This window comes from Cyprinodon tularosa, unplaced genomic scaffold (assembly GCF_016077235.1).
Source record: "Cyprinodon tularosa strain WSP-4 unplaced genomic scaffold, ASM1607723v1 ctg45, whole genome shotgun sequence".
NCBI classification, from domain to species: Eukaryota; Metazoa; Chordata; class Actinopteri; order Cyprinodontiformes; family Cyprinodontidae; genus Cyprinodon; species Cyprinodon tularosa.
In genome coordinates, this window is record NW_024039174.1 from 2,351,587 (window position 1) to 2,374,881 (window position 23,295).

A 23,295-nucleotide genomic window follows, 5' to 3' on the forward strand; every position below is an offset into this window, starting at 1 on the left:
AAACCCATCAGAAGAGCAAGCAGGTTTATAAATGTACCCCCGTTTGGCCAGTGGTGAGTGTTGGTTTCCATCCGGGACGTTTTCCAGAGTTGCTGGTACTAAACCCTCATTGTCCAATTGGAGGCCAGTGAAAGGCTTGAATCACTGTTGGTTCAACCTTAAGCTGTCCCTTTACTGTGAGAATCCAGGCTATTGTCATAGCTGTTGATTTGTGAGCGAGTCTGTGGGTGCAATACAATGCCCTAAGCCAGGCCCATCCAGCCCAGCTGTCCTGCATGAGCAACATGATGGAAAATGGCTGCTATGGTCATATTAAACCTAGTAGAGGACATTAAAATACACACTGCAAAATAGTTTATGTGGCATTGGACTGATGAAAAAGAGGAAAAAGAAGGGGGGATTGCCTGGCATTGTGTCCCCCCCCGTGCATGTCATAAAGGTCTCTCTCCCCTGTTTTCACCCCCACTGTGTCTCTGTGAGGGATAGAGTGAATAAATGTCTAGTGATTGGGAACCTTTTTTTCTTTTTCTTTTGTAAACTCAAGCCTCTGCCATAGAGCATTGTGCAGCATTGTTTACCAGTCCCTTCCTTGCTGACGGTGCCTGTGTGTAGATGTGTATTCAGTGTGTGTCTGACAGTTGACATTATCAGTTGATTGCTCCCAAGCCTAGTCTTTGTGTGAGCTAACGCACGCACACGCATGGCTGTGTTGGGTTATGTATATGACAGCTGACATTATTGGATTGCCACCATTGTGTGCCAGTGTGTCTGTGTACAGCTGCGTGTGTGTCTGTGTAGGAGAGAGCTTGCATTATCGGATGATGGGGTACGCGCTTCTGTGCAAGCGCACATGTGCTTGTTTTCTATTCAAACATAGTGTGTGGTTTGACAACATGGTGATGTAAGGCGTGTAGGAGCTGCCCGGTGTGTCACGTCTTCATTCAGCATGTGATGGACCAAGTCAAGCTAACTGTTGTTGGCAACTCCTCAGACCGCCGGTCACTCTGCTGCTGAAATCGGAGCTTTTACTGGTTAAAGGCTTTACTTCTTAGCTAGGACTTTTGATAAGTTACGTTTTATTATAGAGGCAACACAAATGTCCAAATCCCAGAGGAGCTCCTAGAAGATACTTTAATGTAAAGGCCTGTTTCATCTTTTTTACCTTTTTTATTTTGAAATTTGTTAGAAGGATGTTTGGACAGCAGCATTTCCTGCTTCAGTGCAAGCTCTTATGTGAACTTGATGTGATAATTTTTCAAAACAGAAGAAAGTCAGCAGGAAAATCCAGGAATAGTTGTTTGTATGGTCAAAAAAACTATGTAGGGATTCAAGAAAGCTGTCTGCACAGAAATGGTTCCTTATGAGAAAATTTCTCTTCAAAAAATGGAAACCTATTGCAGCATTTGTCTTTTTTTCGTTTGGCTTTTGGAAACAGGTGTCACAACCCTGTTTTCTTCGAGAATCTGTCACCAGGCAGCTTTAACTTCCGGTTGTGTTTGCTGGTTGTGTAAAACCCAGCAGCCAGTGAGTGAAGTGACAAATGTTTGTACTGAACTGAAGTAGAGAATAAAGCATAGGTTTTTTGTTTGTTTTTTCTAACCTAAACTAAGCTCTCCATCTCTTCTTGGTTATGGAGGTAATTAGTTTCACTCTTTGTCAGGTTCAATAATAGGTTTTTAAGAAACATTTGCCTTGTGAGTGCAGCCTGTCCTCTCTATCCTCCCCCCATGCCTATCTCTATCCATTGGCCTCTTCCAGAAGGCCTGCTGGCTGCTGCCTGTCTGCCAGCCGCCTCTCACCCATTGTGGGTTAACAATGGCAGGCGAGGCCCCAGCCTCAAGGCCTGCAGCCTGGACCTCAAAGGGGGTGGCAGGGATAGATGGTGGAGAAGGGGTGTCCTCAGTCCACGAAGTGTGATAAAAGAGACAAGATTGTGGATGCTTGGAGCTGTGATTGTTGTAATGTTCCAGGTCCCATACTGGCTTTGGCTTTAACAGGCATAGTAGGTGGTGAGTGTCCCTATTCTGTGTCTGGCTTCAGCTGTTTCAGCTGAAGCCAGACACAGAACACACCTTCAGGGTGTGTTGCTGGGGTTCCCTTAATGGGGCAGCAGTAGCGTCATACTGCATGCAAGACAAAGCTGATTTGGTGATGCATGCTTCCTTTTGTTACATTTACATTTGGGGATGCAGGGTGCTCTGAGTAAAACACACGCATGCACACACACAATTCAGTCCCCCTGTGTTTTGGGCCCCATCCCCATATGGTAGCTTGGCTTGATGAGAGCTTTATGAAGTCAACCAGAAGCTCCCTAACCCTGTGTGTTTGTGCATGTGTGCGTGTCTGTGTGTTTTTAGTGGGTGATTGCTTTTCAGCTAATGGATAAATGAGAGTTTCACCCTTGGCCAGTTATTGTGTATGTGTGAGAGATTTGGGGAGAAGGGGCATGTGCGAATCGCCAGCTTGTTTAGTAGCTTTGCAAGCTGTTTTAATTATATTTCATTATTCATGTTTCATGCATGATCGTGCAAGAGGAGCAGTGATCAGCGTTATTGGAGAAGGGACTAATCAGGGCAGGGGGACATTTAAATCAAACAAGCAGGCAGTTCAGAGATCCAAACAAAAGCAAAATCAAGTTTGACTATTGCATCAATTCCCTTAAAGAAAATATAACAAGAGGCAGAGCTGATAAATCGGATAAAGATGAAGAATGTACCAATTAGAAGCATGTGGCCGGTCTTTGTATAGTTCTGACGAGCCGATAATTGTTTTAGCTGATTCCATATGTCCTCAAGAACTATATATGTTTAGAAGAAAAAATCAAAAAACATTATTCTAAATATTTTTCTTAGCAAAGACGGAATCAAGCTGAACTGTTGATATTTGTAGTCAAAGACCATTTAAATCGTTTCGCATATTAGTTAGTGGCATGGTATGCCTTACTTTTATATTCCTAGAGATTTTGTACGCTTAGTTTAATGCTAAATCACAAATATCCAGACCCAATAAAGATAAACGTATAAAAGCATGGCTTTCTGTGCCTTCCTATTAGCTACTGAAAGTCTTGCTCTCTTTTTGCCTTAATGATCCAGAGACGTGTGTCAACATGTAACAAATCGATTTCCTTGTGAATAGCTCTCTGTGCCTCCTCTGAGTTCATATTTAAATCCCTTAATGAAAATAGACAAGTAAAAAAAAAAAAAAAAACACTTCTATTCATTTCTCAGTGCTTGTCTGATACACTTTGAGGGACGTAGATGAGTTTCTGTCTCAAATGTCCTTTGTTTGTTTTGAACCTCAGTGGGACGAGCTGTTAATGTGGTGAACAGGGAACCATATTAACCTATAAACCAACAGCAGTTACTGTTATTTCACTGAGCTTGGTGGGATCTTAACTGCAAACCAGTCTGTAAATTTTAACTGCTACAATTAATTGAGTTTATTGCTTGTAAAAGAGGCAGAGAGTCAGAGCATCCCTGCACAGTAACATGAAAAAACAAAACAAAAAAAAACTAGAAAGCAGAAACATCTTTTTTGGGAATGAGATACATGCGACATCCTGCACTTGAGCTGTATTTAGTCACAGGAAAACATCAAGTTGTCGTTTAATCATGGGTACTGTGTGTACTTTTGCTAATTTTGTAAGCATTGTTGGCGCAGTTTGTCACAGAAGCTCGACTAAATTGTGTCACATTGACAAGTTTGGGTCATTCTTCACTTCTTTAAAGTTTCTGCCAGCTTTTATCACACATATCCTTTCAGATGTACAGTATAAAAAGACTAGAAAGCATTGATTAATAAAGCCGGATTTGTGTTTCGAATGTTCTGCTTTGTGCTCGATTGTGTTTGTGGCAGTGCGACAAATGCTCGGCTCTGTGCCTTTATTTTTTTTGCGTGTGTGTGTTTACAAATGGCATCACAGCAAGCCTTTTTTTTTTATTCCATTTTGTTGCTACCTCGCCTTTTCTTGTGTTGTGTTCGCCAACTTAGAATGGAGCCATTTTGTCTCCTTCAGTTCCTGAAATGAAATATAAGCCTCTTAAATGCATACTTATCTTACCCTGCAGACCATGCTTGAGGAACAAACACACACACACCCAAGCTAAAGAGGCATTGTGATGCCAGCCCTTGTTCTTCTGTAGGCCACGGCTGCATGCATATGGCAGATGGTTGGTCTTTTGCATTGCATGCCGCCATATTAAACAAGAACCATGGCTAAGGCCACGGCTGGTTTAGGAAAAGGGCAAAGTGCGAGAAAGACAGAGAAGGAAGAGACAAAAGAGCAACAAAGAGAGATGAAGACAACTGGCTGAGCGTTTTTGCATAAGACCACTAAAAGTTTCCAAGCAGCTTATTTAGATGCATGCAGACATGGAAGAATGCATACAAAGTGTTTTTTAAGATGGAAACCATCTTACAATGTGTTGCAGATGCAATACTGTATGTATAACTATTCCAGGGCTCTGTCAGGCGTGTCTGTCTGATCATCTGTTGTGTTGGTCGCTTGACAATAAACCCGCTGACCTTTTAGCAGCTCTAGAGGTGCATTGGGGTTGTACTTCTGTTTTTTTTAAAGCACCCAGTGCTTTACAAATTCATGTCCACACTGCTGTGCCTTAATGGATTCATGTTATGTGAAACAAAAAAGTTGGTTCATCACATTCCAATGGCTGTAACCGCTTTTATAAGTGTGGCAATCAGCTTGTTCCGCTTGGTCGATCTAAATGTTTGAAGTTGGTTGCTGTCAGCGACAGACTGGTGCTTCAGTCCCTGGCTGCTAATTTCTGAATCCGTCTGCCCTTTTCCAAATGGTTTCTACAGGGGACTACAGATGGTTCTGCATAACAATCCATCTGTTATGTCACTTCATGTTGTTGATATCTGCATTTATAAACCCTGCTATCACCTGGGCTTTCAGATGGTGGCAAACACTGTTTTATGGTAGCTAGTTGCACTTTTGGTTTAAAGTCATTCAGCCTAATTGGGCGAGTTTGGAACTATTTAAAGCCTTATGGAAAATAACATTAGGAGTAGCTAAAACATGCACGTGTGTTTGTGTGCAATCTAGAGCTGATACAATTAATCGCATTAATCGTGAATAATTGATTATTGAAATAATAATCAACTAATTCAGTAATCGATTAATCTTCAACTGGATGGTAGACACTCTAAAACATGCCTTTGGCAGACAGAGTGACCCACTAAGCAGTATTTATATCATAATGGGGAAAAAATATATAGAAACTTTTTGCATTTAAGATAAAAAAAAAAAAAATTTCATCCGTCTATCCTCAAGTGGAAAGGTTTAAGTTTCACCTGGTTTAATTTCATAAAGAATCTTCTTTAAGGAACCTTTGGCTATCTGATTATTAATGGATTCATTGAAACAATTATTTATTTGTGAGGGCTTGTTTTTGCAAATAACCAGTCACACCATCCTCAGAGTAAGAGTTTTAATAGGTTTAGCCCAGGATGCATAGCGTCTGATTAGTTGGCCTTTCCTGAGCTATTTGCTCGTAGTCTTTCAAAGGGATAGAGAAAAATACATAGTCACTAAATGTACTAGCTTAGCAAGGCCTTTATTGGACTTTTTGCGTTGCTGAACTACTTTATTTATGAAAAAAAAGTACTTTCTAAAAATATTTGTGATAAACACCATTAAAAATAGCTGATACATCAAATATGACTGGCAAAATGTTAACAATTATAAAACGATTGAAGCTAACATGTCTTAGAGGCTAAACACTTTATATTTAAGAGACTTTAAACATTACTCTTAGCCTAAATGCTAACCTTACTCAGGCTAAAATGGTGACTTTGATTCAAGATGGCTAAAAAACGACCCTATATATGGTTATAATGGGGGGGAAATTGTCTTATAGGCAACTGAAACTTTTTATGTTTGTTTCTGGTCATTTGTTATTGTCTGTATGACTTTGTTTTGTTCTAATGGAGAAAAATTTTTAATGTAAATGTAATGGTCCCTAATTCAAACAGTGCTTCTTTAAATGCTACTTAATTTTTTACTTTTCTACTTTTAAAAACATCTTGGGACCAACATGTAATGCAGTAAGCAAGAACATGCAGTCACATTAAACACGCTGAAGGATATTTCAACGACTCTTCTTACTGTTAAAGCAGGCGTGCTGTTTTACATTTAGCTTTGATCGCCTCGTAGGTTATTTGTGTTTCTTCATTCATGCTGAGACGGTTTATATTGGAGCTATTGTTGCTTATGAGTGTGCTGTGATTCACAAAGAAAGGGCATTAAATGAAAGTTTCTTTTTCAGCCTTTGCGCTTCATTTACTTTGCATGCTCTAGAAAAAAACAAGAGTCAAAACCTGAAGTCCAGGTTTTAATGAATGGAGAGCTTTGTTTTATAGAGGGGAGTGACACGAGTCTCTCCGAATATTTGCAGCATGGTGAATTGCTTCTGCTCGCCCCTTTGTAAACGTGGCCAGACAAGGCCGCAGAACAATGATGCGTCGACACTGAAAACACAGCAAAGAACCGACTGGAACAAAAAATGCGGCCTTCTTATGTCCAATTTAGCTCTGGGTGAACACAGCTCACATACTCTCAGGAGAAGGACAACTTCTGTGAATAGCGAACACATACCAAGGGCCTTCAAGCCTGATTCACCCCAGCTCTACTTCAGCTTTGAGTCCTCCACAGTGTGGTGGAGGCTTTTTTTTTGTGCTTCTGTTGAATACTTCTCCTCTTAACACTTTCAGCTTCAAGTTCTATTTTTTTTTCTTTTTCCTGCAAACCTGAAAGATAAATTTATGGCTTTTCTCTATTCAAAGTGTAACCTTCATTCCAGTGTTGCACACATGCAGAGTCATCTGTCAGCCGGGGGAGTTTTGAAGAAAAGCAATATGTACACAAAAGTGTAACAGGGCTTGTTTTTTCCGATTGAACGGATAAAGCCCTTTATCTGAGTTTTAAGCCTGTTCGCTGAAGGATGGCAGTTTTGTATCCATACACGCAGCCTTAACCTTAGCTAAGATGCCTTTGTTTGCATGTGGGAAACAGGTTTTTTAAGAATTGTACTGTGCCCTTCCTCATTCTAATGGTTTCATCTTTTCTTGGTCCACCCGTTTCCCTAAACGGCTTCCTTCCCTTTGAGTTACTTAAAAAAAAAAATCAAGAAATGAGCATTTTGCTCAATTCTAGTTTGTCTTAGTTTTCTTTTCTTTTTTTTTTTTGCTCAATCAAGTCTGGGATTCAGGACAGATGCGTCAGCTGGATTTTCACCTGCAACATCTCAGTCAGTTTTTCCCCCCCCCCCTCTTACTTCTTGTTGTTTTCCAAGTAACACATCAGCTGAAAAGGACTTGATTAAACCTTTCTCCCCTCAACCATTTCTCACACTTCCTGTTTTGCTTGCTCGTCCTTCTCCCCTTACCATTGACAAAGAATGGAGCAAATCAGGGAATCAATTCAGTGTAATCATAACAAATGAGTCCCGGTGGTTAGCCAAGATTTCTTTTCCTTTTCTTTTTTCAGTGTGCGTATGTTAGAGACTGAGCTGTTGGGAAATCACAAATGAATCAATCAGCTGTTATCGCATCAGCACACATCAATGGATGGATGGATAGGCTTATATTAAAAGAGTCAGTGCACTTTGTGTGTACGTGCACGCATGTGCAGTGTCTGATTTGCAGAGATAGACGGCTGATTGAATACAGGGCCAAGTGGGTGTCTGGGTGTGCAAAGGGGGGGGTTGCTGTGTTAACCTTGGAGCTGTCAGAACAGATGGAAGATGGGAAGGGCCACAGGCTGCGAGGGATGTGTTGCTGCTGAAGGAGGATGAAGCCCCGGCTGCTTTTGGAAATGAGGAAGTGAGATTAGCGAGGAAAAGCGTTCTGTTTTCTAGCATTTTTGTCTGGCCTGTTTAGATTTCTGCTGAGCTAAAACATTCTTCTTAAAAGTAGAAGAGGCAAAGTGCCATCATAGGCTGGATGGCAAAGAAAGGTTAGAAATGCTCAAACCACAGGGGGCTGATGGCGTGAAGTGGCAATGAGCTTGTGGGCGTCAATGGAAGATTGTTGGTGTAAAAGTATTTGTTTGTATGAAACTGAATGCATTTATATGGTTTTCCTACAGGCTTACATGAAGCTAAAATGTTTTAAGTGAAAAAATAATGTTTAAAAAAAACTAACAAAAAAAAACTGCCTTTAATAAAAAATAATCCCTGTTTACTGTCCAGTTGTTTAATAAAATCCCAATCTTCTCTCTATAAATTCATCAAAAAGTTAATAGTTGAATGCCCTTTTAAAACTCAATGGGAAGCAGAAAAAAGGTTAGAATTGTCACCTGCGTTTGTAAACCTGTAGCATACTCTATTACTGTTAGAATCGGCCGATCTGATCTTAAAGTAAGCTGAATTTTCTAGAAGAAGAAATATCAGTGCATCTCTGCTTACCAGGGTTGGACAGCTTGAAGAGTTCATGCAGTTGCAATGCTGATGCTTCGAATAATGAATTAATTAATTCCTGACTCATGTCTCTATTATAATTATGTCCACTCGGCTCTTCCCTAACATTGAAGAGAACAAACATCTACATCAGATCTCTGTATCTGTTTATCTACCCAAATCTATTGTCACGTAGATCATAAACGCCCAACACTTTAATTTTCAACCACATATAAACTCCAAGCGTTTGTTTTTGTAATATACACCACATATTGATATATTGTGCAGCTCTTAAACCACTATTTTATTCAAAGTTTTATTACCTAAATTGTCTCCTCTTCCAGTAGATTAGTGTTGATGATATGAAGTGCATTCATTGTAATAAGACTAAGCTTTGCTTTGGGGCTTAAACGTGTCGGATGAGTTATCTGTGCCAAAAAAGAAACAAAAACTATTGGGGAGAAACTCCGTATATGCAGATGATACCATACTTTCCCATAATTGTATTCCAGCTGAATGCTTTGGTTTCTATAGACACTATAGATTTATGCTTTTAACAGAATTGTGGATCTGATCAACTCCATGCAAGTAATAAATGACCTGAAAAGCCAGACTATAACATCCAGTATCTTTTTCCATTATATGTAGTGAGTAAAGCTAATTAAACAGGAAAAAAAACAATAACTATGTAGGCAGAAAGAAAATGAAAATAGTAAAGGGTAAGCTTTGGGCAAAGTGTGGTCAATGTGGGCACACAGCTGAGTGGAAATGTGTTGAATGGAGTCAATGCTACTCTCTTACATAGCATAGGAGTCCAGAGGGAGGGGGTAGGCGGGGTTTTTCTATGTGCTTGCATTTAAGCTTTGGTTGAATAAGACGACCAATAGATTGTCTTTGTGTGAATGTGCATGCAGACTTTGGCTCTCCGCCCAGCTCTTTCTCCCGAGCTGATTAGGGGTTAATGGTGTATAAGCGTGGGGAGCACTCTGATTGGCTGCTGATTGGTCACTGAGATCCTGTGTGGGCGGAGTTGTCGCCGAGTGACAGATGGCATACAAACGGAGAGGAAGAAGACTGGAGTGTGTATGCATGTATATATACATTTAATTACAATAGAGGGATGCACAATAGCTGTCTGTCCTGTAACTTGAAGCTTACTGTTGGTTTCTCCCACGCACCAATTGTCCTAAACGAATAAAAAAAAAAAAAACTGGAAAAATACAGATCCATGTACAATATCGCTTTTCGCTTAGTTGACCTATGAGACAGAGAAGCCACAGTGGTTCCTTGTGTCTACTTTGAATAAAACACACCCAAATGTGGATTTTATCTGGGTTTGAATTAAAGCTGCTCCATTTAACGCGTTAACCACAAACACCACACGTATGCACTACCCTGTCGTAAATATAGACCATCAACACCAGTGGCAGATTGAGAGTGTGTGTGGTTTTGCTGGGGTGGCCTGCCTACCTGTATTCAGAACAGATAAAATCCACAAAAACACCAAAGAGACCCATATTTTTTTGTGTGTTTTATTTTTTTTGTCTCTGTCTCCTCCCTGTGGATTACGCCTGATCGTTGTACTTGGCAACCCTCCCAGTTTACACACATCACACCCCTAATTCATCTTTGTTAGAAATTCATCTGTTTTGCCCAACCAAAGTGTGTTTGGTGTGTATGAGAGAGAGAGAGAGAGAGATTAGTGGTATCTACTGTGAATATCACTGACTACAGTCGGCACCGTCCCTTCTTTATGTTCGCTGTGGCATTAAGAACAAAAGCAGACAGCCTCTGAAAAGGCTGTTTTGTTTATCGTGTTTTTGTCCCTAAATATAAGTGTGTGTGTGTTCTCTAGGACTGTCTGATGCCACATCTTTTATTATCAAGTGTCATTGCTTCCCCATCTGCTGAAGACACGCTGTCTACCACAGCATTGACGCACACACACTAACACACAGGAGCTATGTTTGAAGAAAGAAATAACACAAGGTTAAGAGATACTGCCCTTCTCTTATGGTTCATAATCACAACAACAGAGATTGGTGTGCTGTCGGTTAATATTATTTTATTATTTTTTTTGTAAATAATGAGATTAAATTTCATCCCTTTAGCTTTGAAACTCTTTTAGCTTGTGATGAAGGCCAAATGATGACAGCAATTACATTTTGATTTCTCTTCTGACGTCAGATAAGAGGATTGTTTTTCCTCTCATATTGGAGCCTGAGTAGGTAGCTACTTTTAAAATGTGAAAACATGGATACAACATGCCTTGTTTAAAAAAACAGAACTCGCTGATGACTTCCAAGACCAAATATGAAACTTGGAGCTGCCCTGCTTTTGACAAATGCATAACTATAAAAAGGAAAGCAGTGAAGGTTTAAGGGCATGCTGTCTGAAGGTGTGAAACCTCAAAGCTGCTAACTAACTTTGGTAATTAAAGCCTGCGGGGATGAGGTTTTTCTTTGAGCAGCAGAGCCAGAGGGGAGGGGTGCCAGACAGACAGACTGTGTACTGTGAGTGAGCCATTTTAGACTTGATTGAAAGTGAAAAGAGCAGCAGTGTCACCATCACATTCATCTTGGTGGCCTGAGCAACAATGGGCTTTAACCTAACAGACATAGGCGGAAAGAAAAAGGGTCGACTGGTCAGGAGGCATATGAGTGTGAGCTCTATCAGCCGGGGGGGAAGACTTGACGCTAACCATTACCTGACAACAAAAACTTTGGGCATTTTCTGCAAGAGTTTCAAGACAAGCACAGAAGTGACTGATGGCTGACAGGATATTATTTTGACTACTGGGAGGGGAGGTAGTAGCTTTCAAAAGTCTCTTACATGCTTTTAAGAATAAACTTTTATTTTTATTTCTGCACTTAGGCTCTGCCTAATTTTGGGACCCCAACATTAAGCCGATGGTTAGCAAAAACTAGATCTAAAAGTATTCATATCAAAAACGAAGGAGAGAGAGTGGAACCCATCCATCTATTCATCCATCTACTGCCACTTGGGGCTTTTGCCATTCTCTAGCAGTCTCAGGGTGAAAGGTGCTGTACACCCTGGACAGGCCGCCAGTCCATCGCAGGAAAACACAGACGACCATAAACACATACCTAAGGGTAACAGAGAAGCCAATCATCCTAACACTCATATTTTTGGACTGTGGTGGGAAACTGGAGCACCAGGAGAGAACACAGATATCCACGGGAAGGAAATGCAGGAAACCCAAGGCCAGGAGTAAAAACTAGAGCCTTCTTGATGCAAGGCAACATTGCTACTAACTGCATTACTGTACAGTCTGGAAATGGGAAGCCTTGCTTGCCACTTACCAATATTACTGCACTGCAAAGAGTTTTTAAGCTGGGGGACTCAGCAGGAGGTTGAAACACTCAGGACTCCTTGTATCTATCACCAGCAGATGCATCGGCCTCTCTTTTTTCCTCAGTTTTTTCATCCTGTCATGTTCAGATGCCTTGTTTTGGTGCTAACGACAAACCATCTTGGTCAGCAGTGTATGATTGGCGTCAAAAGTTGTCTAATGAATAGGATTGGATGATTTCTTAGCTTGATTAGCAGTTGATGGGCACTGGAGTCTGTGCTATACAGGACTATAAATGGAGTAAATATTGGCATGCGTTTAAAAACAACAATTGTTCCACTTGGTGTTAAATGTCAGCTTATTAAATAGGTGATAATTTGTGAAATGGTACAAATACTTTGAATGACTCCCTCACTCATATTTTAATGCTGCCTCTGGTTCTGACATACAATATTAACCATTTACAGCAAGAAGCTTGTAAAAATGTAAACACGCTTATTGATGATGCCTAGATGAAAGCTTTAAAATGCTGTCGGCAACAAAATGAAATGGCTTTAGCGAAGCATGTTCTTTTCTTATCGTTTGTTCTTTCTCATGATCTCTGGTAATAACGTTTCTACTTTAGAAATATCTTCTATAAATTCTTAGTGAATGTTAGTGATTCATTATTTAACAATGAATATACAACAGAGAAGTCTCCAAAAGGAGTGACCTAGATGTCCCTGTTAGGTCACTGTGTAAGCATGTCAGCCCACAGATCAGTTACTGGCTTAAAAATAGATTTAACCGAGTTTTCAATTGGCATGTTGACACATTTGTCTCTCAGATAGTTTCACACAGTCAAAAATAAATAGACCTTTGTGGCAAATGGTGAAAAAGCAGCAGCCTGTAGTTAAAGCAGACCACAGAAATACATTTCTGCAGATCTATTTGTTTCTGTGCCCTCGCTTATGGTCTTCCTCCACATGGCGCTGAATTATGTCCTGCTTGTGGCTTGCCATAGACGGTTGTCCCCCATTCACCCGTTTGCTTGCATTTTATAATCTCCTACTATAACTTTAATGTTGACAGAAACTCTGAAGTTGGGATTTCTTTTTACCAGTTGAGTTCTTGAACATTGCTGGCTGTTGTATGGCAGTGGTTGCAGGAATGTCGCCAGGGTACCTCTTGTCCCTTGAACTTTTCTCATTGGTCCAATACGTTGGCAGTGGAGTGGATCCTGCGTTTTTTTTTCCTACCTCATGCGGATGATCTTGAGAAACCTTGAATTTTGCATTGGCGATGGGTTGAACACTTACTGCCCTACCATGCAAGCATGGTGTTAATAGGTGTGTGAGGGTGTGTTGGAGCCGGTCAGCGGTGGTGTAGCGGTGACGTTTAGGTCCATACAAGCTTATGTTGCTATAGGTTTGCTTTGTGAATGACTTGATGGACCTGCCTCCATGTTTCTTTGCTTCTTCTCTCCTGAGCTGTAGGAGCAGCAGTGTGCCTGCTATATTTAGGTTGGGTTTAGTTCTCCCTTTTTTGTTTTTCTTTTTTTTTTTATACAGAATTGACCTGTCACAGTCGGAGGACATGGCATCAGATGCTTTTCTCCCTTTAATTTTTTCTTTCTACTCTTCCATTTCATCCTCTGTTTCCTCATCACACTCCTTTCTCTAGGTTTTCTCCTTGGTTTTGTTCCATTCTGCACTGAGGTCTTTGTTCAGTTTGTCCTTTCTTGTCACAATAATCCCCTTTTAGAGCTAGAGCTGTAAAAGGTCAGCTTAGTAGGTGGTACAAGTCTTTTTTTTTTCCTTAAAAATTTTTCATCAAATGCCAATGAATTCCACTTCTTTTCAACAAATACTGAGTCATTTTCCCTTTATTCTTTGTTTTCAGGGTCACTGGAAGACACAGCATATCCTGAGTTTTATAGTCTGGGAAAACCTAATCAGTCATTAGTTAAATTAAAACTGTGTGGCAACTCTGCTTTGTTTTTCAAGAAAAAATGTTTATATTCAGATTGGAGAATTTATTTAATTACTGATTATCTGTGATGTTGTAGAATATCTTCCAGGAACTGATAAAGCCCAAGGTCAGAGGCTTGAGGGACTCCTCGGTTCATCCCATTTAGCAATATGCAATCTTTTTTTATCAAGTTTGCTAGACAAAATTGTGTAAAAAGGTTACGACCTACATCTACAGCAGATTCAATGTCTACTTAGTGAAATATTACTAAATTATATATTTTACATTACATCAAAAGAATCTTTTATAATTTTCAGAGAAATGTAACCCAGCGATCGACTGACCACTAAAACATGGCACTCTGTTGTAAAACAACTCGGCCGTCTTTAAGGATCTGTCCACCTGTTTGTGAAATTGGACAAACAGCTGGCTAAGTACAACCAATTATGCCTGATTTAATGTTGTGAAAACAGTTGCCAGCCGTTGTGTAACAACAGCCCAGCAGAGGATCAGAGGAAATGGTCAGCTTGGTGTGTGGGGCAGCAATAAAGATTAGCTGTAAAAACCAAAATGTTTATTTAATCAGCTCTCTTTACTATCTATGGGGCAGAATGTGTGTCCTGGTTGAAATGATTTCTACCTTTTTATAAAGAGAATGCACAAATGCTTTGCATCAGACAGAACATACAACCATATTAGGACACCGGTACTGTCTTGATGCTCAGATTGTTTGTAATTCTGATTTACCATTATTTGGACTGTGAGAAAATAGAAAAAAAAAATTTAATCAGTGTGTCTCTCCCTTCCCTCTCTGTCTCCAGGGTTTCACCTCAGCGGCACCGTGACTGAGCCGGCCACAGCTTCGGAACCGGAGATAACCCATAAAGTGGCGATCAGCTTTGATCGTTGCAAGATCACCTCTGTCACCTGTGGCTGTGGAAACAGAGACATTTTCTACTGCTCCCACGTGGTCGCACTCTCCCTCTATAGGATCCGTAAGCCTGAGCAGGTGAGAAGTTCATGTAGGACAGGTTTATACAATGACTTATTTTTATCTCACCGTAACTTCAAACTTGAGGATGTTTTATGTGACCGCCTAAACCAAATGAAGAGAATGAAATGACGCTGAGCTTTTTTACATTTTTACACATAGATCTGAAGTAGGGCTGCAAATAACCATTATTTTGCTTATCGATTAATCTGAGATCATTTTTTCGATTAATCAATTGATAATCTGATAGCAAAAGGCTCTTTAAAGAAGATTTTTTTGTACAGATTTAAACCAGGTGAAACAAAAACGGTTCTACTTGGAGTTCTGGATAGAGCATATTGACAGACGGAAACGCAAAATATTTACCTATATATATATATATATTTTCTTTACAATTTCCATATAATTGCTGCTTTATGTGGGTTGCTCTGTCAGCTAAAGGCATGTTTTAGAGTCTGTAGACTCCAATTAACGATTAAGTTGTTAATTTCAATAATCAAATAATTGCGTTTAATCCAATTAATTGTTTCGGCCCTAATCTGAACACTGTGATCATTTTTTGCGTTGTGATCAACTTGGATTGAATCCAGTGTTTTTGTGCTTTACATTTATGCACTTCTATGTTTTGGTGTTTCACACAAATGTTAGTTAATTGAATAAACATTTGTTGTTTTAATGTTACAAATTAATGAAATAAGTTTAAGGAGTCAGTTTTTGGCCTAATCTGATCAGATTATACCAGAACATTTTTTTTACTAGAGGCTACTTATGAGCAGCATGTATCTGTAATCTGTCTGGCTTTTCTGTTTTCTGCAGGTGAAGCTACGGTTGCCCATATCAGAAACTCTGTTCCAGATGAACAGAGATCAGCTGCAGAAGCTGGTCCAGTATCTGATCACGGCCCACCACACTGAGGTGCTGCCCACAGCGCAGAAACTGGCAGACGAGATCCTGTCTTCAAACTCTGAGATCAACCAGGTTCATGGTGAGAATCCAGCTGCTTCATTTAAAACTCTAACTGAAGTTGCCTCTTAGGTCAACCTCACCATCTTGCCTTTGGTCCAAATCCATCAGCGACAGTTGATGCAGATGTCGCTTCGCTTTTTCCGTATTCTTTACAAGCGGTTTCCTAGTGGCAGTCCAAACCGTCGCTCTACAGAGGTATCTTCCCAGCTCCAGGCTGGACATGAAAGCCGTCAGACTCATAAATGCTGCTTGCTAGCCCACAGGCTGCCACATGTTCAGGCACCTGATTACTCTGGAGGTGCCGCAAGCAGGAGGCTTCAAATGGCTCATTTGATTTCTCAGTTTCATCTCTTCTGCCACCACCCCCCGACTGACAGAGGCACGCTGGAGAAATCGGAGAAAAGGCAACTTGATTGGTGAAATGGACAAAGGCAAAGACGTGGGAAGAGGATGCTGAGGGGAAAAGACGAAGGAAATGGTTTTCAGGGAAACGGGAGAAAGCAGATGAGAGGGGAGGAAAGATGAAAGAGTTAAAAAGAAGGATTGAGATTAAACAATAGAAGAAAACCATAGCATCTCCGCATTACTGGAACAACAACAAACCAGACACATCCTTTCACCAAACAAAAGTCTTTATCTCCATCCCTGTTTCATCCTCCACGTTAAATGTTGACATTCTCCAATACTTGCATCCAGGAAGCCCCATGCTGTGTTTCCTGTCTATGTTTGACAAGGGGGATCATGGGGGTTGGAGTTCAGTTGGTCCAGGAGCGAGTGTGTCTTTGATGCAGGAATGTTGCTTGTTTGCTGCTGTGCTCTCCCCGACGGTCTGGAAACACATCTCTGGGCTTTCCTCAGCTTGTTTCCTGAAAGATCAAAGCAGCTTTTTCCCCCACCGGAGCACATCTACATTTCTCCGCAGTATTACTCAGACTCACACAGCCAACCAGAAGAAAAATAAAGTTGGCTCCGAGTTCCCTCAGTGGATTATTAACCTAACTCGAGCAGTATTTCTGATCTGGGACTTAGCTGCGCTGTAAGTTGAATTTAAAAGATTTAAGGCATGGAGTGATATGATTCTCTGATTGCAATCATTGTCAGCATTAAATAACTTAAAAGTCCAATTTTTATTTGGGTAGGTAAACTAAAAATGGTTCCTTCAGTCAGTTTGGTCTTAAAGTTGGAATAAATAGAATATACTCATGTAGATGTACACTTTATTAATCTACATTTTCATTTTCTTTTTTTATGATGTTGCCGACTCCTGCTGTACTTCTGTTTCCAGTTTTCTCCGCTTGTCATTCACTGTCTCTATTTATCTTCTCAGGTGCTCCAGACCCGACTGCAGGGGCTAGCATTGATGATGATAACTGCTGGCATCTGGACGAGGATCAAGTCAGGGAGCAGGTCAAACAGTTTTTGTCGCAGGGAGGATACTACGGCTCTGGGAAGCAGCTCAACTCCATGTTCGCAAAGGTTCACATCATCAGTTCATACGCATAAATTAGAATGAGATTAAACAGCGTAATTCCCTGAGTGATTGTTTGTGCTTGGAAACCTGAAGGTAAACCAAGCAACAAGGGCTGCTTGGATAATGCCAAGCCTGAATATCCTCCAGCTCAAGTCATCATAAGTATCTTTGATTATGTTCTGTGGAATAGTTTTGTTGCCTGTATAAAGCATGGAGGGATACAACCTCTCATAAAAGCCAGAATATACCAGACATGATATAGCTTCTGCTCTAATGGAAAATCTTATCATATAAGACCATGACACTGAAAGCTCACACCAAACACAAGTCTCTGCAACTGTTGTAGTGTAGCTCAGACCCGGGATAGATCCCTGCTCTATTTTGTGCTGACCTATGCAGTAGTTCATTGGCAACGCAGGTCTAGCAGGAAGAGAAGCATGGTGTCAAATTGAAGTACATCTGCTTTGGGTAAAATATAAAGTATAATCTCTGAATCGCAAAATAAACCCGCCCCATTTAGAAACACACAGCATGTATGGAGTAAGTGGGACAGATTTGGACTTTCAGACTCAATAAACCTATAAGAGTAAAATAGACACTTTGGCAAACTTCTCATAAAGCTCTCCAACAGTCACCTTTCATCAATCTCACCAAGTTATAACCCATTTTACAGTCTTTGTTTTAGTTGTTTTCTTTCTTTTTTTATTGTTGTTTCTATAAAAATCCTTTACCTGCCAGTATGACTCAACCTTAACTAACATAGTTCTTACAGTTTTCAAAGGCTTAGATGAAAGGCAAATTGTAAATGCCAACATGTAAATTATATCTTTACTATAGTAAATTATATTTCTATTGATGGCTAAATTATATTGTATATATATCAGCAAACATTAGCATTTTGACTAATAATAGCACCTAGTGTAACAGTTAAGCGTTAGCTGCTGTTAGCTACCAAGCTATTAGAAGCTTGTTAGCTCAAACGTATATATTAGCTTACATACATAAAGTAATGTTTTAATGTTAGAATGTTTGTCAGTTGTAGTATTTGCACTGACAATATAAATAATATAAAATAATTTTAGGATATTTGTGGAGGTTAGCTGGTGTTGGCTGTTATGCTATTAGTGAATCATGAGCTAACGCTAACATGAAAGCAAATGTGAGCATACCTCTTGAATACTTTGCAACACAACTTAAAAAAAGCACATTTTACCATGTTCTGTTATGTTAGCATTATCTTAAGTGTGTATGTATGTGTTTATATAAATAATTTTTCTTTAGTTATTTATTTTTATTTTTTTTTTTGGTCATGGTTTAGCGGGTATATTTACCAAACTCAAAGCCTTTACTGTGTCGGCAAGTAGTTAGAATGGATTTCTAGTTGGATCCTACCAGACATTTCTTTTAAGTTTTGCACTGATGATAACCAGAGTACTTTTCTCAAGAAATCAAGCTATTGCACATCCGCTATGTTTTGTATTCCTGTTGGAATTTATGCAACTTTAGCTAAATATTGTTCATGCATCATCCTTCTACAAATGCTATAAAAATATCTATGGAATTTCTCATTTATTATTATTATTTTTCTTAAACACCAATACTTAGATCAGTTAGCGTCAGTGCTTTAGGAATTTTACTAACCTCTGAGGTTCTTATTGTGGCCAATGTCTGCACACAATACACATGTATAAATTTGACTATATTTTTAATCCTGAACTACTTATTGTCCACAGTATCCAAAAACAATAATCATAGAAGACCTTATATAGTCTTGCATGCTTCTGTGTGTTTGAGTCACTTTAAATAATTAGTCTGTACAGTTTATCTCCATCTTTAAATTGTGTTCCTTTTTGCCTATTGTTTAGACAACTGTTTGTTTTTCCTTTTAACTGTCTTCATTATAGAGCTTTCTAATTTGGTTTAATGAGAAAACATTCTTTTAACATAAAGTGTTACATGTTTTCACTGCTTTGAAGGAACTAATGATTTCTTCAGTTTGTAGTTTGGTTTCCTCTGCAGTTTGACGTTAAGTAAAGATTAGGCAACTATCAGCAGACCTATGAACTAACTGTTGCTGATACGCAGAATAGTGTTTAGGTTGAAATTCCCCTAAATATGTCTATTTGCTCTTAAGTTTTCTCTGTCTGATGGAGTAAGAAAAATAAAATGAACAGAGAATAGTTTGAAATTGAAAAGTTTGTGTGTAGGCGGTTTTTGGCAGAAAAATTTATCCGCCAGCCTTCCTGTTCAGAGTTTGGCCTCCATCTGCTCATTCACAGCTACTGACTCATTAGAAGCAGCACAGATCATATTACAAGGTTGATATTGTTCACAGTCTTATGAATTTCTTACAAATTGCTGATTTTTATTTTATTTTTTTAGGTACGGGAGATGCTTAGAATGCGAGACTCCAATGGTGCTCGAATGCTAACATTGATAACGGAGCAATTTATGGCAGACCCCCGACTGTCTCTATGGAGACAGCAAGGCACAGGGATGACGGACAAGTGTCGACAACTTTGGGATGAGCTGGGTAAGAAGTCAGAGGAAAATAATGGGGCGAAAAAACTACCAATGAAGCTTTTGATTTATTTTCTACATTAATTAGACAGGCTGATGGCCATTTCATCAGTCACTGCATGTCAGACCAAGCATCATAAATGTGCATTCACCTGGTTAGGTTAAGATGCAGTGTTTTTTTTTCGGTAGTCTGCAGCGGCCCCCGACCCCTCACTTCCCCCCGCACCTTCTCCTCCTGCTCTCGGCATGCAGGGGATGATAAAGGTTTACGGATCAATACTGCTGCTCAACTTCTCTGCAATCAATCTCAGCATTTAGGAGGTCAATAAGAACACTTCCCGAGCGAGCGAGTGAGATCATGACACAGACAGAAATAACAGCCAGATGGTCGGGTCATTTTTCTCTGGGATCTGATAGGTGGTACAGCTGGGAGTTGGGTGTGCTTAACCAGTACTGATCACCTCTGTGGTCACAGCATCTTAAAAGTGGCAAACCTATGAAAAATTATTTCATAGGTTTTTAGAGTTTGGACCTCTAATGTCTAAAACATTTTATGTAATTTGTTAAACATCTGTAAAAATACTTGATTTTACTTTTATAGCTGATTCGACACTTGTAGTTTAAAATTTTCTAGTTTTACTACCAGTAAAGATTTCTGTTTTGTCTTTCTTAAACTATCAAAGAATTTGCATAATCTTGAACATTTTTGTCTCATTATAACTACAATTTATTTGATAGACCAACTCAAAGTGGTGAATCTTTGTAAAGAGGAAAATGATCATTGCTAGAAAAATGCAGCTTTGTCTTGGTTTTCACACCTATAGCTCAGCTTTAACGTAGTCTCCTTCCAGTTAATAATGTTGGAATAATTTGTCTTCCTATCACATCAATCTCCAATAAAATATTTAATTGGTGTTGTTATTTTTAAATGCATTAAAGATTTTGTCTTTGTGTACTTTAATGGATCCCTCTCTCCTCTCCAGGTGCACTGTGGGTATGCGTTGTGCTGAATCCACACTGTAAAAGTGATGAAAAGAGTAGCTGGCTGAAGCAGCTGAAAAAGTGGGGAGACATGGACGTCTGCCCGCTGGAGGACGGAAACTACGGCAGCGAGCTGCCGAACATTACCAACGCGCTGCCACAAAGTAACCTCGCTCAAGGTCTGCAGGATGGCACTCACCTCTTCGTTTCCAGGCTGCTTCTCATGACGTCCGTAATGCTTGTCGTGTTTTCTCTCAGATACTCTGTCCAGACCGAGACGAACGGTGTTCAGTCGAGCCGTCGAGGCCTGCGACCTCCACTGGCAGGACAGCCACCTGCAGAGGATCATCAGCAGCGACTACTACATGTCTCCGTCCTATCAGAGAGAGGGGGAGAGCTTGCTGTTCAACCCACAGGGGCTGCCGCTCTGGCTAGGTGCTATTTCAATACACGTTCCCAGTGAGACTAACCACATTTTCTTGATTTTGGATTTTTAAAGGGCTTTTATGCATTTATTTCCTCTTTAAACTAAGAATCTCTGAGTCACTTCTCTGATTTGGAAGCTGAATAAAAGTTTCTAGAATAACAGCACCTATCCACATTCTTAAAGTTTTTTGAAGCTAACCCAGTGCACTCTCACACGCACACACACTCATTCATTTTTTGCTGATATTAAGGCCAGTATCTGCAGTAAGCAGCTTTCCAGCTCAGATCTGTCAGATTCTGCAACTTAAGCCACCTATCAGACACTCTCCGGCTTCCTGCTGAGGCTGCACCGTGTGGATGTGTGTTTAAACACCGCCTGACTCTGCGAAGCTGTCTCACCCCATTTTTCTCCCATCTGACACACAGACCACGTCCCGACCGCGTGCGCTCGCGTTGATGCCCTGCGATCCCATGGCTACACCAGAGAAGCCCTGCGGTTGGCCGTGGCCATCATTAACACGCTCCGTCTCCAGCAGCAGAGGCAGATGGACATCTACAAACACCAGAAGAAAGGTCTGAACATTAGCAGCAGTGGAGAGGGCCGTCTGAAGTACTTTATTGTTGTTCTTCTAATATCAGCTGGCTTTTCTTTTTTCTGCCTCTAGAGCTCCTCCAGAGAAACGTCACCTCCACCACCAACCTGGAAGGCTGGGTGGGCCACCCCTTAGACCCCATTGGTTGTCTTTTCACCACGCTTACAGAGACCTGTCGGGTTGACGATGACAACACCATGGACACTGGAGGTATAGAAAAATATTAAAAAAACAATTTGGGTTTTCCTGATTTTGCCTTCAAACGGTCACTGGCTAACTGACTACTTGAAAACTTTCAAAGAGATGCAACCTAACTGATGGATTTAAAAGCCTTAATATATTAATATTCCTTCTGAATACAAACCCGATGTAATGGTGGAGTTGGATACAACCTTTTACCATTACAGCACCGTTACCATGGAAAAGGAACACAGGCCCAAGAAGAGCTGTTACTGATCTGTAGGCAGCTCCCCCATTTGACAAAAAGAGAAAACGAACATTTTTAGTGAACAGTTTGATCTCATTAATCTTACTAATTTGATTTGACTTTTATTGTCATAAATAGCTAAATATTTGTTACTCACTTTCTGAAGTCTGTCCAGACCAAGGTTATTAACGTTAACTAAAACTAACGAAATGAGGCAAACTGGAATATAAGAAAAACTTTTTTGCGTTAACTGAAATAAAAATCCTAACTAGACAAAAAAAAAAACTGAAATTGTAATCAATTTACAAAAAATTTAATTAAACTGATTTTTAAGAGTGAATGTTTGTGTCTTCATAATATATTGAATTTTATAAGGTAGTTTCCGATTGCTATTTTCGTCCATTCTCCCTATAACTTTACGTCAGCAGATTGCAGGTACAGCAGCCAGGTAATTTGTGTTTCTGCAGCGGTCTCTCCTTATCTGAGGTTGTATTTTTTAGTGGGTGGGGTTGTTTTGTTTTTTCCTTTCCCCTGGTATGCAAGTCGCATTGCATAAAAGACAAAAACTATAACTGAAACTAATACGGTACATTTAAGGAAAAACAAGCCAGCTAAACTAGTAAAAAAAATTTTTTACTAAAAAAGAATTGAAAATCAGAAGCTACCATTTTATTTCAACATTGGTCTAGACTCCTCATACAGTAGCATAGAATCTGGTTTCCAGGGAGTTTGTGTTTGGGACATGAACATTTATTAGTCATTCTAACGAAATAGGTCTACACTGAAAATATTACTTTTAGAGTTAGTAAGTCCTTCTGTCTCTGCAGGATTTTAGATCCATCACACCCTAAAGTCACACTGCATACTGTAGGGCTTCAGATTGGGTCCTTTCTGCTCTCTTTAGGAGCCATAGCAAGTCATGGCACCTTGCACAAAGGTTGGCAGAGTTTTTATGTGGCCACAGGGAAATTGTGTTTAATACTAACCAAAAAACGCTGAAATGTTTTCAGTCTAAAATGTGAAGTTTCAGAGTGAAACAGAAAATACTACTTCCCCACCAGGGTCTTTTTCTGAATTAGATTTCTATCTGGTTGATTTATTTTTACCTTTTATATATGATGTGGAAAAAAAGAGCATCTGTAATGATCACAGCAAACGACCCTAGTTCCTAGAAGAAGTTCCTAAAGTGGAAATGCACCTAATGACTGTAATGCCGTAAAGCTCTACGCAGTCATAA

At 39.9% G+C, this 23,295-nt stretch overlaps 1 protein-coding gene across 4 annotated transcripts in view; it reads left to right on the forward strand.

The window, feature by feature from the left end:
• Window positions 1-23,295, forward strand: part of zswim5 (zinc finger, SWIM-type containing 5) — a 65,641-nt gene that overhangs the window by 30,355 nt on the left and 11,991 nt on the right. For 2 of the 4 annotated variants that reach the window (XM_038300529.1, XM_038300530.1), the window contains exons 2-9: window positions 14,505-14,692; window positions 15,491-15,659; window positions 16,968-17,116; window positions 19,494-19,644; window positions 20,615-20,791; window positions 20,871-21,071; window positions 21,465-21,611; window positions 21,704-21,841. In XM_038300529.1, coding sequence (XP_038156457.1) covers window positions 14,505-14,692; window positions 15,491-15,659; window positions 16,968-17,116; window positions 19,494-19,644; window positions 20,615-20,791; window positions 20,871-21,071; window positions 21,465-21,611; window positions 21,704-21,841 — 1,320 coding nt within the window. The remainder of the gene's footprint in view (window positions 1-14,504; window positions 14,693-15,490; window positions 15,660-16,967; window positions 17,117-19,493; window positions 19,645-20,614; window positions 20,792-20,870; window positions 21,072-21,464; window positions 21,612-21,703; window positions 21,842-23,295) is intronic. The other 2 variants (XM_038300531.1, XM_038300532.1) reach the window with 1 other exon arrangement.